This window comes from Girardinichthys multiradiatus, chromosome X (genome assembly GCF_021462225.1).
Source record: "Girardinichthys multiradiatus isolate DD_20200921_A chromosome X, DD_fGirMul_XY1, whole genome shotgun sequence".
Lineage (NCBI taxonomy): Eukaryota > Metazoa > Chordata > Actinopteri > Cyprinodontiformes > Goodeidae > Girardinichthys > Girardinichthys multiradiatus.
Genome location: NC_061817.1, coordinates 21,776,217 through 21,790,546, shown reverse-complemented (window position 1 = coordinate 21,790,546; position 14,330 = coordinate 21,776,217). Strand labels below are relative to the sequence as shown.

At 40.9% G+C, this 14,330-nt stretch overlaps 1 protein-coding gene across 1 annotated transcript in view; it reads right to left on the bottom strand.

The window, feature by feature from the left end:
• The window catches only part of LOC124863313 (uncharacterized protein C16orf52 homolog B), a 39,020-nt gene that overhangs the window by 13,105 nt on the left and 11,585 nt on the right, over nucleotides 1–14,330 (bottom strand). Inside the window, exon 2 of the mRNA XM_047357647.1 lies at nucleotides 7,640–7,852. Within this exon, the coding sequence (XP_047213603.1) occupies nucleotides 7,640–7,852 (213 nt within the window). The remainder of the gene's footprint in view (nucleotides 1–7,639; nucleotides 7,853–14,330) is intronic.

Below are 14,330 nucleotides of genomic sequence, written 5' to 3'. Positions count from 1 at the left end.
AGTGGTGAATTTGCCAATCCTGGTGTTCTCTGGCAAATGTCAAGCGTCCTGCACGGTGTTGGGCTGTGAGCACAACCCCCATTTGTGGACATCGGGCCCTCATACCATCCTCATGGAGTCAGTTTCTAACCGTTTGTGCAGACACATGCACATTTGTGGCCTGCTGGAGGTCATTTTGCAGGGCTCTGGCAGTGCTCCTCCTGTTCCTCCTTGCACAAAGGCAGAGGTAGCGGTCCTGCTGCTGGGTTGTTGCCCTCCTACGGCCTCCTGGTGTACTGGCCTATCTCCTGGTAGCGCCTCCAGACTCTGGACACTACGCTGACAGACACAGCAAACCTTCTTGCCACAGCTCGCATTGATGTGCCATCCTGGATGAGCTGCACTACCTGAGCCACTTGTGTGGGTTGTAGAGTCCGTCTCATGTTACCACGAGTGTGAAAGCACCACCAACATTCAAAAGTGACCAAAATATCAGCCAGAAAGCATAGGTACTGAGAAGTGGTCTGTGGTCCCCACCTGCAGAACCGCTCCTTTATTGAGTGTGTCTTGCTAATCGCCAAAGATTTCCCCCTGTTGTCTATTCAATTTGCACAACAGCATGTGCAATTGTCAATTAGTGTTGCTTCCTAAGTGGACAGTTTGATTTACTTGGTGTTATATTGTGTTGTTTAAGTGTTCCCTTTATTTTTTTGAGCAGTGTATAAAAATTTCTTCATAAATATCCAGCTAATGAGTTTAAGAGAGCTTGAAGATATCGGATCAGCAGGAGCTCTTCCTTTGTGGTGTCAGGAGCATCACAGATGTGCGGCTATCAAAAATATTTTTCACTTTACGGCTAAAAGAGTTATTTTGCACATATCCCAAGATAATTTCATAGGATAAAACCTTCCTTCCCACTCAGAATTTAAGGAGAATAAACATTCAGCAGTTAAGGTGATGATGACTGTTAATTATAGATGATTTTGATGGTTAGCCTCTATGATTCTTTGTTTTGTCTCAACAGGACAGTCCAACTTGGCTGCTTTCTGATCGCCAACAATTCAGAATGTCAGGAAAGAAATTCTATATTAAAATCTAGCTTAAAGTTTGGAGAAATATGTGCTTTTCTGGCTGACGCAGGGCCTCATCTGGTCTATATAAAATCGAACAGGTCAGCTAATGTTAGTAAACAAGCATTTTCTTTAAAGTCAGTTAAAAATTAATGGTTGGGTTCAAGAAACGCAGTAAAAACTGTTTAAACTGTCCTGCTATCTCTAATAAAGTGATCTAGAAAATATGATTTAATAAACATGGCTTAACAAGCAGCGGTTAAACTAATAGGACAGCTACATTACTTGTTAATGTGCAGTTAAAGACACTGATGTGTCTCTTCACAGCAATCATTGCTCTGCACCGCAATGTGTCCTATAAATCTCTCAGATGGTAAATAAATAAAACATGTGAAAGACAAATCAGATGTAATTTAGAAACTGTTCCTCTGCTACAAAAAAACATTGAGTTAAGCTCTTATTCTACCCACCAAACAACCCTGAGGGGTCCTAATCAGCCGGATGGTTTACAATGTCTACATTTACAAAATACCGCCCTTGTCTAACAAATGATTGCATAATTTGGCTATGAAGTAAATATTTCAGCTCATAAAAATCTGATTTTCCATTTTTCTGCTGTTTTTCCCCCCAATGCATTCAGCTTCATTTTTGTGCACCAAGCAGTTCAAAAAACAAGCAAATACATCAGAGAGAAACACAACTATGTAAATAGAGGAGACAGAAGTTCAAATTTAGGATGAAATTTGACTCATTTTATCATGACTATACAGGTAGTTGCATATTCAAAAAGCATCATTTGAATGTGATGTTACCTCCACTTGTTTGTCCTTGGGTACAGTTGTAGGTCTGAGATAACAGAAGCGTCTCTGAATATCATCACAGTTAAAAGTGGTTTTAAATTTCTGTGCAATGTCAACATAGGCTGATAAACAGTACAATGGCACATCAATATTTTTAAATGATACAGTTTCAGAAGGGCTACAACTTTATCTCCATCATAACCAGACCTGCGTTGTAGATTTCTTTTAACAAGGTGGCCGAAACAATGTCGCTGTGACCATAATCTTCTGCTGCTGTACAGAGCAGAGTTTAACAGCCGGGATCCCACTTGTTGCAGAGCACTGCCAGTCAGCTAGCTGAAAAAAGGATGCCACACTTTTCTGGCTTTCAAAAGACAAATGTGACTGTTTGGAAATATTTTTCAAAGCAAAACAGGAGATTGTAACATGAAAACTGTAGGAGCACCACCCATCATTTTTGTTATGATAAAAATGCTTTGGCTAACTAAGAGCAGTGTGTCTGTTAAGCAGCCGGCTACAGGGAGGCTACCTGAGCAGATAGCCTGACTATTTATCCAAATAATGTTACCTTTTTAAACTTGTATTGCTTTACAAAGTGCAGCACTACAAAAAATTATCTTTTCCTGCTTAATAAGTACATATACTAAAACTGCAGGAGTTTTTTTGTCCCATGCGAATCACCTTGAGAGCTCTTAAGGCTGTTATAAGGAGAACTTTTGCTTTGTCTAGTCAGACAGATGTGGCACCACTCCTGACAACATGTCCAGTGCTGTATAAAATCCTTTTCTCTTGCAAGATATTAACAGAGTGAAATAATCGGTTTCTGTATTGGTAAAAAAGTATTTTTCTACAATAAAGGGCGCCGAGGATGGGATTCCTTGACTGATTTCTTCCGAGGACATCGACAAAAGAAGGGTCTGATTAACCTGAGCTTCCCTGCCTCAATCCCGATTATTGTTAAAGGGAGGAGGACCTCTGACTCGGTGTTCTTGGGAGACTCAACACTGGAATCTGAAAGGACCACATTTGTTTTCCTTCCAGAGATGGTGAGAAACAATGAATCAGCATAATTTATTTATTTATTATCATTATTAATTTGCTTAATAGTTTGATAAAAATAACCAAAGGCCTAAAATCCAGATTATAAAAAAAAATCTAAATTTCAAACGTTTAAAAGGTTCTGATATTTAAACTAAAAGTTTACCTATTATATATATAATAAAAGTTTTCTACTGGAGACAAAGGTGATTTGGAATTTTTTCCACCTTAGAACAGGGAGCGAGGTGGACGGACCTCGCTGTGTGCGGTTAGTTGCCACACCGTGCGGTGAACAGCGGTTCACCAGTAGAGATCCCTCCATGTACGGTTGAGTGAGGCTCTCCTAACTAATTAGTTAGGGTTCCAGAAAGCTCTAGACTCTTGGGAGACATCTGCAGGTTTTAAAGGAATTTTCCCCCCATTAGCCAGCCGCGTAAGGGGACGGTGGCAAAGCTCCGTCAGTAAGGCTCTATCAGATGGGACAGGAGCAGAGATAAAGTTCTGTCCGGAGACAAGATCAAAAGTGCTGCTATGGGACAGGAGCAGCGTTCTGTGGCATTACCTCCTCCCCAGGGAGAAATGTTTAATTTAATGGTGAAAATATGGACCACAAAGCACCGAGTGCATCAATGAATGGGTTAAAACTTGTTCAGCTCTACAATATTAAAAAGGACAGACAGGCGACAGGAGTGACATAATAAAAGAAAAGACAATGGATGACAGGTACAGTACAGACCAAACGTTTGGACACACCTTCTCATTCAAAGAGTTTTCTTTATTTTCATGACTGTAAATATTGTAGCTTCAAACTGAAGGCATCAAAACTATGAATTAACACATGTGGAATTATATACTGAACAAAAAAGTGTGAAACAACTGAAAATATGTCTTATATTCTAGGTTCTTCAAAGTAGCCACCTTTTGCTTTGATTACTGCTCTGAACACTCTTGGCATTCTGATGATGAGCTTCAAGAGGTAGTCACCTAAAATGGTTTTCACTTCACAGGTGTGCCCTGTCAGGTTTAATAAGTGGGATTTCAAGCCTTATAAATGGGGTTGGGACCATCAGTTGTGTTGTGCAGGAGGTGGATACAGTACACAGCTGATACTCCTACTGAATTGACTGTTAGAATTTGTATTATGGCAAGAAAAAAGCAGCTAAGTGAAGAAAAACAAGTGGCCATCATTACTTTAATAAATGAAGGTCAGTCAGTCCAAACAATTGGGAAAACTTTGAAAGTGTCCCCAAGTGCAGTCGCAAAAACCATCAAGCGCTACAAAGAAACTGGCTCACATGAGGACCTCCCCAGGAAAGGAAGACCAAGAGTCACCTCTGCTGCGGACGATAAGTTCATCCAAGTCACCAGCCTCAGAAATCGCAGGTTAACAGCAGCTCAGATTAGAGAACAGGTCAATGCCACACAGAGTTCTAGCAGCAGACACATCTCTAGAACAACTGTTAAGAGGAGACTGTGTGAATCAGGCCTTCATGGTAAAATAGCTGCTAGGAAACCACTGCTGAGGACCGGCAACAAGCAGAAGAGACTTGTTTGGACTAAAGAACACAAGGAATGGACATTAGACCAGTGGAAATCTGGGCTTTGGTCTGATGAGTCCAAGTTTGAGATCTTTGGTTCCAACCACCGTGTCTTTGTGCGGCGCAGAAGAGGTGAACGGATGGACTCTACATGCCTGGTTCCCACCGTGAAGCATGGAGGAGGAGGTGTGATGGTGTGGGGTTGCTTTGCTGGTGACACTGTTGGGGATTTATTCAAAATTGAAGGCATACTGAACCAGCATGGCTACCACAGCATCTTGCAGCGGCATGCTATTCCATCCGGTTTGCATTTAGTTGGACCATCATTTATTTTTCAACAGGACAATGACCCCAAACACACCTCCAGGCTGTGTAAGGGTTATTTGACCAAGAAGGAGAGTGATGGGGTGCTGCGCCAGATGACCTGGCCTCCACAGTCACCGGATCTGAACCCAGTCGAGATGGTTTGGGGTGAGCTGGACTGCAGAGTGAAGACAAAAGGGCAAACAAGTGCTAAGCATCTCTGGGAAATCCTTCAAGACTGTTGGAAAACCATTTCAGGTGACTACCTCTTGAAGCTCATCAACAGAATGCCAAGAGTGTGCGGAGCAGTAATCAAAGCAAAAGGAACCTAGAATATAAGACATATTTTCAGTTGTTTCACACTTTTTTGTTCAGTATATAATTCCACATTTGTTAATTCATAGTTTTGATGCCTTCAGTGTGAAGCTACAATATTCATAGTCATGAAAATAAAGACAACTCTTTGAATGAGAAGGTGTGTCCAAACTTTTGGTCTGTAATGTATGTGGACAAGTAACTAACTTTGTTTGTGACAAATCTGAACCATGTACTAAACCTTTTTCACTGCCTCACACACACACACACACACTCTTGTTTTGCTATATGTAGTGAGGACCATGTGTTGACTCCCATTGACTTCCATTGATTTTCAGTCATTTTCAACCCTTTCTATGCCCTAACCCTGACAATAACCCTAAACCTAACCATTACCAGTGCATGCCTAACCCTAACCTTAACATAAACTCAATTCACATCTTAGTCCTAAACCTAACCGTTAGCAAAATAGGTCATGAGGACCAGCAAAATGTCCTCACTTTGGTACAATTTCGGTCCTCAATTTGATGGTGAAATCGGGAAAATGGTTCCCACTCTGATGCCAAGACAGGAACACACACACACACACATCTGTGTTTTACTACCTTTATGAGGACTTTTCGGTTACTTCCATTGACTTCCATTCATTTTCCTTGATTTTTAGTGCCTAACCCTGACCCTAACACTAACCCTAACCAGTTAATACCTAACCCTAACCCTAACAATAACTCAATTCATACCCTAGTCCTAAACCTAACCTCTGTCCCAAGAATGGAATTTGAAAAAGTGAGGACCAGGAAAATGTCCTCACTTTATCAAAATGTCCTCACTTTGCGATAAAAATACGAAAAATGGTTCTCACTCAGCAACAAGTACAAGAACACACACACACACACAGAGCGATTTGAGCGCTCCCTGGACACCTGCCCTCCCCACGGCTTCACTCCATCAGAGTAGAGTGAAGCCCACCTGGCCTGGAAAGGGAGAGTCCACCCGCCTGCCTGCTGCGAACGACAGCATGAGAGTTTCCACCAGAACGAAACTCAGAAGAAGTCTGGCCAAAAGCTCAAAACCCAGTCTGGGTCCCATGAGAATAACATTGAAAGCTGTTGAAGCTGTTATAACTTTTGCTTTGTCTAGTCAGAATGATTTGGCAGAACATGTCCAATGCTGTAAAAACCCTTCTCTCTTGCAAGATATTAATAAAGCTGATTCTGAGTGACCATCATCGGTCTTGTAGAATTTTTTGACAACAACACATCTAAAGAGAAAACAAATCATAATAACAGAAAAGAGCAATTTAGGCTTTTTCATGTAGTCAGACACCCACTCAACAAACTTTGTCATCTGTACTAGTCTGTGAGGTTTCATTGTCTCCTCTAGGCGATTGTATGCCCCGTAATTGCGTGGCTGTAGTGATGGTGTCTGTCCACAACAAATAAATAATACAACTGCAGTTTAAAAGGTGGTAGCAACTTGTCAAAAAAGACAAATATGATCAGGAGCTGAAGATGAATAAAAAAGGGGGCTTGTTTTAAGGCGGTATCATGCAAGGAGACTACAACAACAAAATATATGCCAAAATCCACTGGAATAAAGTAACTCACAGTTCCTCTCCAATAGTAAACAGCCTACAAACCAGTAGGTTATAATCACCTTCTTGTCTGATTTGTGCAAACATTTACCAATGAGAGAAACAATAAGGGAAATGGACCAAAAATGTAAGAGACGTTTGCATGTCTGCCAGGTCCAACAAGATTTTGGTATGATGAGAGGGTAAATCAACCATTTAAATGTGGTGCGTTTGACCAGGGATGCATCTGAAACCTTTGGACAGTGTAGTTGGCAACCACTGCTACAGGTGCTCAGTCAGATCTAATTCTGCTGTATCTGAGCAGAATCAGATGAGATGGGAACAGGTGCAAAAGCTCTCAGCTGCAACATCCATCACTTGTTTTTATTTTCCCTTTGAGTTTCTCTGAGGCGTCCTCAGTGCCTGGAACCTGGGATTTGGAGGAGTTGTAGTTTACCAGGTTTAAAAAAATATAAATCTGCACAAGATCTGGCAGAGACAAACTAACCACCAGAGTGTCTGTGCAATTCCCGAGGCTGTTTTTCCTTTTTGTGTCTGAGCCATTTTTAAAAAAATGCTTCCAGTTTTCAGACAATAATGTGAGCCATTGTGGCTTCGCATACCACTGATCCATCTGTGTGAGTGTGCTTCACGCTGCTGCTACCCTCAGCTGACTGGCCAATCACATCACATCAACCCACACAGCTTTGTGAAACCAGCCAGGCACAATGCATGTGACGGGTGAGTTATTGTGGAGAGCTGCAAGTGCATCTATACAGAAATCTTGTCTGGAAAAAAAAAAAAAAAAGGAGAGGAGAGGAGAGGCTTCATGGTCGAAGGCAAAGAGGGAGGGCTGTGGTTATATTGTCCACCTACTCAAGCACCAAACAAGCTGCATTCCTCTATGAATCTGCTTATACAATCTGGAGTACATACATGAATATATTTTCTAAAGTAATTAAACTTCGACTAGTTTACAAAACATTTTCATTCAGGATGAATGTAATTGTTTTATTCGCTTACTGCCAGTGAAGGCAATCCAGCGGGCATATTTGGTGGCTTCTCGGCGCCAATGCGACGCAACTAGCAGTCCGCAGGTGACTGTGAGGGATATGATGCCCATGATGATGAAGAAGAGAGTAGTGACCCACTCAGGGGGCAGCCGCGGCGGGATGCAGGTCCGCTCCCGTCCGTGTATGGTCTGACACTGCCGGACAAGGCCGACTGTAAGGGCACCTGCAAGGAAGGATAAAACACGAATAGGTTTGCTTTAATTCAGTCATTCATGGTTATAACAAATTAAAAACATTGAAAACTTTGTATCCGTTTCCTTCCGCTCAATTACCAACTACTTTGTTTTGGTTTAGAAAATCAGATCCTGACTAATACTTTCAAGTTTGACGCTACCACAGAAAAAAGGTGGAAAGATTTGAAGGCGTGGACAAAACACACATTTACAAATTTGCTACAATAAAGTTACGACTATCACCTCAGTACCTAATCAGTCTCACAGGCTATAGTAGTTGTGTAGCTGTAACAGAGTGAGAAGATGAAATCAATCCTGCCAGTTAGTCAATGAATCCCACACAGCTGGGACATTTCAAGTGATACTGGACAGAGCTGCTGCAGCAGCTTTAAAAGGTTCAGTAAATATGAATGTGCAAGCTGTCCAAACTCCAATCAAGCTACAAATTCTAACCATCTACAGTCTGATTTTATCTCTCAAGAGCTCAGTTGAAGATCATGGAAAATGCAAGGTCACATCTGCAATCGAAATGCTCTGCTGTACTTATCTATCATTAAGCAAGACAAGAAGTTAAATGGATGTATGCATCAAACTGAGTCACGGGACAAGCTCTGGTATAGTGTAAAGGCTGGTGCTAAAAGCAGGATCATGTTTCTCTAGAGACATCTTATTCAATTAAAAGCACAACCTCAAGGGGATTTTCTACCTGAGTAAGCAGAGCAGGTTCACTTTGCTCAGTGTTTACCTCCCTGTTGACCACAGGTCTCTTTGACTAAGAGGTGGACTCTCTAGGACACAGCACAGGGCAAGAGGTACTTACTTGAAAAATAACATATTGAGTAAAACTGATTTGTTTCACCATTGGGCAGTGGATGATGAGATTTGTAAGGCAGGTGAGCTGTGATCCACCTTAATGCTTCACTAATTACTAGGTATAACTTGTAATTAATTTTATTAATTAATTGGATGGATGGATGGATGGATGGACTTTTTCAGACTTTGAGACTGCGTAGTTTAGCTCTATCATGAGCTGAGTGCTTTGCCTTGATCCGTGCTAAATCTAAAGAGTTGTGTTTCAGCTGCCTTCCCCTAAACAGAAGGCTATCTGAGGATCTTGGAGGACTGGACACAGACAGAGAGGAAGTCTATCCTTCGCTGTGAATGATTGTTAAGGAGAACCTAGATTCACCATCAGTTTTAGGAAATTACCCAGTAATAGATCAGGATCTGCCAGTTTTACTAAATGGATCATGTCTGGAAAATCTCCAGTTTTGGTCTATAAACACACCAAGCAACCATACTTTGATACACTTTATGAGTTTAATAAAAATCAGTGAAAGGTTTTGTACATTTCTTCTGATATATACAGGTCCTTCTCAAACAATTAGCATATTGTGATAAAGTTCATTATTTTCCATAATGTCATGATGAAAATTTAACATTCATATATTTTAGATTCATTGCACACTAACTGAAATATTTCAGGTCTTTCATTGTCTTAATACGGATGATTTTGGCATACAGCTCATGAAAACCCAAAATTCCTATCTCACAAAATTAGCATATTATTAAAAGGGTCTCTAAACGAGCTATGAACCTAATCATCTGAATCAACGAGTTAACTCTAAACACCTGCAAAAGATTCCTGAGGCCTTTAAAACTCCCAGCCTGGTTCATCACTCAAAACCCCAATCATGGGTAAGACTGCCGACCTGACTGCTGTCCAGAAGGCCACTATTGACACCCTCAAGCAAGAGGGTAAGACACAGAAAGAAATTTCTGAACGAATAGGCTGTTCCCAGAGTGCTGTATCAAGGCACCTCAGTGGGAAGTCTGTGGGAAGGAAAAAGTGTGGCGGAAAACGCTGCACAACGAGAAGAAGTGACCGGACCCTGAGGAAGATTGTGGAGAAGGGCCGATTCCAGACCTTGGGGGACCTGCGGAAGCAGTGGACTGAGTCTGGAGTAGAAACATCCAGAGCCACCGTGCACAGGCGTGTGCAGGAAATGGGCTACAGGTGCCGCATTCCCCAGGTCAAGCCACTTTTGAACCAGAAACAGCGGCAGAAGCGCCTGACCTGGGCTACAGAGAAGCAGCACTGGACTGTTGCTCAGTGGTCCAAAGTACTTTTTTCGGATGAAAGCAAATTCTGCATGTCATTCAGAAATCAAGGTGCCAGAGTCTGGAGGAAGACTGGGGAGAAGGAAATGCCAAAATGCCAGAAGTCCAGTGTCAAGTACCCACAGTCAGTGATGGTCTGGGGTGCCGTGTCAGCTGCTGGTGTTGGTCCACTGTGTTTTATCAAGGGCAGGGTCAATGCAGCTAGCTATCAGGAGATTTTGGAGCACTTCATGCTTCCATCTGCTGAAAAGCTTTATGGAGATGAAGATTTCTTTTTCAGCACGACCTGGCACCTGCTCACAGTGCCAAAACCACTGGTAAATGGTTTACTGACCATGGTATCACTATGCTCAATTGGCCTGCCAACTCTCCTGACCTGAACCCCATAGAGAATCTGTGGGATATTGTGAAGAGAACGTCGAGAGACTCAAGACCCAACACTCTGGATGAGCTAAAGGCCGCTATCGAAGCATCCTGGGCCTCCATAAGACCTCAACAGTGCCACAGGCTGATTGCCTCCATGCCACGCCGCATTGAAGCAGTCATTTCTGCAAAAGGATTCCCGACCAAGTATTGAGTGCATAACTGTACATGATTATTTGAAGGTCGACGTTTTTTGTATTAAAAACACTTTTCTTTTATTGGTCGGATGAACTATGCTAATTTTGTGAGATAGGAATTTTGGGTTTTCATGAGCTGTATGCCAAAATCATCCATATTAAGACAATAAAAGACCTGAAATATTTCAGTTAGTGTGCGATGAATCTAAAATATATGAATGTAAAATTTTCATCATTACATTATAGAAAATAATGAACTTTATCACAATATGCTAATTTTTTGAGAAGGACCTGCATAGGTAAAAAAAAAAGGAAATCTATATTAGCTAGAATTTGCATTTTCTATTAAAGTAGAAACCGTGTTAATGCCTTTGAACCACTCCAACACCTTTTTTTCCAAATCATTCATTTCTTTTTACTCTATATTTCTTTTCATTTGTAAGGAACCAGGATACACTGTTAAAATTGCAAAGAAATCAGTTCAAATTCTTAGTCTTATAGGAGTTTGAGAGTATTTGTGGTAACGTCTTTCCATCGTCACACACATGCCCAGAACCTGGATCTGAGACAGCTCCTCACTCATTTTAGACAGGATTTTTTTCCTAACAGAACACGTTTGTTGTTCAGTGATGGTTGCAAACACAAAAATAACCCATTCACTAAAGAGACAGGTCTTTGTAGATGGCATCATTAACGTTCAGAGGCTCAGTAGGTGGGAAGGAAGTTAGAATGGGACAAATATGGAAGCTGATGTTTCAGATTCAGCGTGTTACTTCTTCTGGCAAGTATCTACACATTTTATTACCCGTTAGTTTTAAACTTTGTATATAATGAATATGAGGCAAAAATCAATTGAGCTTCAACAGAAAAACCTGAACCCGGTGTGCTCTCCCTGGACCTGTGAATGGTGAGGATTGTGCAGACTTTACAGAGGAAATCCTGTCCCCTTTATAACGCCCAGTAAAAACATGCTTCTATAATATAGCAACCAGCTTCCCGAGCTCAGAAAAACAATGCCTGCGGTTTAAAAGAAAAAGCTGTAGATAAATATATGGCTCTGCAGAACTGCAAGAACAGCAGGCTTCACATCTATAGGAACGTACAGCGATGTCTTCCACTGAAATACTTTCTATGTTAACATAAAAAAGGAACCTTGAGAGTGGTTTCCTCCCTAGCCATGCTATGCCGGCGCAGTTTTCACATTTATTTTGCTAAAGTCATCTTGTTATTACAGAACAACTGTGAATATATATGTGAATGAGACAGAAAGTGGCAGGGACTGGTTGAAGGAGAATTAGACAAAAGTTTGAATGCTGCAGGTAATGAAGGCGGTTTATGACCGTTTTCCCTGGATCCTCTGACCTCCTGCTGTTTTACAAGCACTCAATGGGATTCCTGCCGTACAACAGGCAGGCACGCTATGCTAAACAGTTCAGCCAGCAGGACCAAACACAAACCGTTCCTGTTTAATTATCAGTGATGATCAAACAACAGTGGTGTTTTTAAATGTGTAGTTTTCTCAAATCAAATGTTTGCACTTTGCATTAAAAAATCTGAACAATCATAGCTGCAGAATCTGTTTTAACAATGCCACCATAACTGTTAGTTTACATTTCAATATTGATAACGTCATCTTCACATCAACAGGATAGACTATTATCAGGAGTTAGGCCTAGAATCAGCTTACAGGCAATCGCTAACACATGCCCTGTTCACACCTGGCATTCACACACGTCTCGGGTAATTCTATAAGAAGTGGACCTACTGAGCACCACCATGACGCACCGACAATGACGCATTTTGCTGTTCCTTTTATTTTTTCCCCCTTCTTGTTTGGTCAACCTTAAAAACAAAAAATCAAAATAAGCTAAATATGTCCTTCACAACATAATAAAATGAGTTTTGAGCTCCTTTTAAAGCCTTCATTTCAATAATACCAATATAATAGAAAGGAAAACAAGCTCAGTGGTGTGTTAAGCAAAATAATCCAGGTTTTACGCAGCAGATTCAAGCGTTTTCCCACAGATGACTAAGAGGGATAAAGACCTTTACCCAAAACGACTTCTAAGACGAGAACATTCACACCTAAGTATTGTAGGAAGCCTGATAGAAGCTCTGTGAGGAGATGTTTTCTAAAGTGACAAGTCAGAGGGGCCCCTGTGTTCGCACTCTAAAGCTAGGTGTAAAATCACAAAATCTCACAACATTAACAACAAAACTGTCTCTGACATCCCGTCCACTCGCTATGATGAAAGGGTGCAGTTAGCAGTGAGCACAGTGCTGTTTATTCTGGCATCATGATTGCTAAATGTTGCATGGCACTGTCATTGCAACAGAAAAAAAACAAACCACCAAAAAATTACAAAGCAATAATAGTTGCGGTTTTCATTTGATAGGGTAAGTAATTGCCTTTCCTTCAATAGGAATAATGTACCCACATTATCAAGTCTTTTAATAGGTCATAGCTGTATAAATAGCTCATTTTAATGTCCAGATTTAAAGAGATGTCCAGATAAAATGACCGGTGACCGAACGTCATCAATATCCACCCTGACACACCCTAACCGGGGATCAGCTGGTCAGAAACTAAAAAATCTGATATTTTTCCAGTCAGTGAATGCACCATATAAATGCACTGCCTGGTTGTCAAGAGCAACACAATTAGGTTTGTAAACTGTAATGCAATCATATTTAGCATTAAAATTATTGCCAGTGTCATGGTGATATAAATCTATTTATATTTCTACATCTATATCCGTCTATCTGGATTGGGGCATGTCTGTGATTAACAATTAGGTATCAATGTTGGCCCTTTTTTTTTAATAAACTACCAAAATGATAACAAATCTCATGTATGATTTCTGACTTATTGGCTAATGTTTTCTAAAAGATTTCTTATTACTCATATTTCCCTTAATTATGGTTCTACTTGCAGTTTCAGGAAGTTGACTCATGCAATTTAACAGATTCTCATCTTTGATCAAACCAAAATAACTATGAGCAAACTCCTGCTGGAGTCACAAAACCAAGGTTTTTTAAAGCAAGCTATGAGTAGAATATAGACAATTACATTAAATGATCTGCTGTCAAAGCAGGACAAGCACAACTTGATGCCTGCATAAAAGTAGTCTCATAGCAAGCAAAAAATGGAGTGCAATGCTAAACAAATAATGCACCAAAAACATTTTCTATTAAACTGCAAGTGGTAATGAAGTCCGAATGCAGTCAGAAAGCAAATAAAGATGTTGCGAAATTTTAATTTGTTTCTTTCAATGATGAGAGACACTGGAAAAAGACAACATTCGGGTGACAGGATGTTTGGGTACCGTCACAATGTGGAGTTAATGGAGCGAATTGAACAACTGTCAGGTGCTGAAAAACATCCAGCTAGCCCTCATTTCACTCAGCACTGACAAACGGATGTAATGTTCCAGCTGAGGTGTTGGTAATAAATACGCAGACAAGCAATCTAAACGTGTGCAATGCACCAGCAGTTTATATTTTACCTGACTGAGCACATGTCCATCTAAATCCAGCCAGAAAAAGCTGCATCAAGACTAAATAGAAACAGGAGGGTTTGGATTTATGGTAAAAATGGTAAATGGACTGAATTTATACAGCGCCTTTCCAGTCATACAGACCACTCAAAGCGCTTTACACTAGAGCCACATTCACCCAATCGCACTTGCTAACATTCACACATTCATACACCGATACGCAGATCGGTAGGCAACTTGAGGTTAAGTGCCTTGCCCACAGGCACATTGACACATGGCAGGAGGAAGCT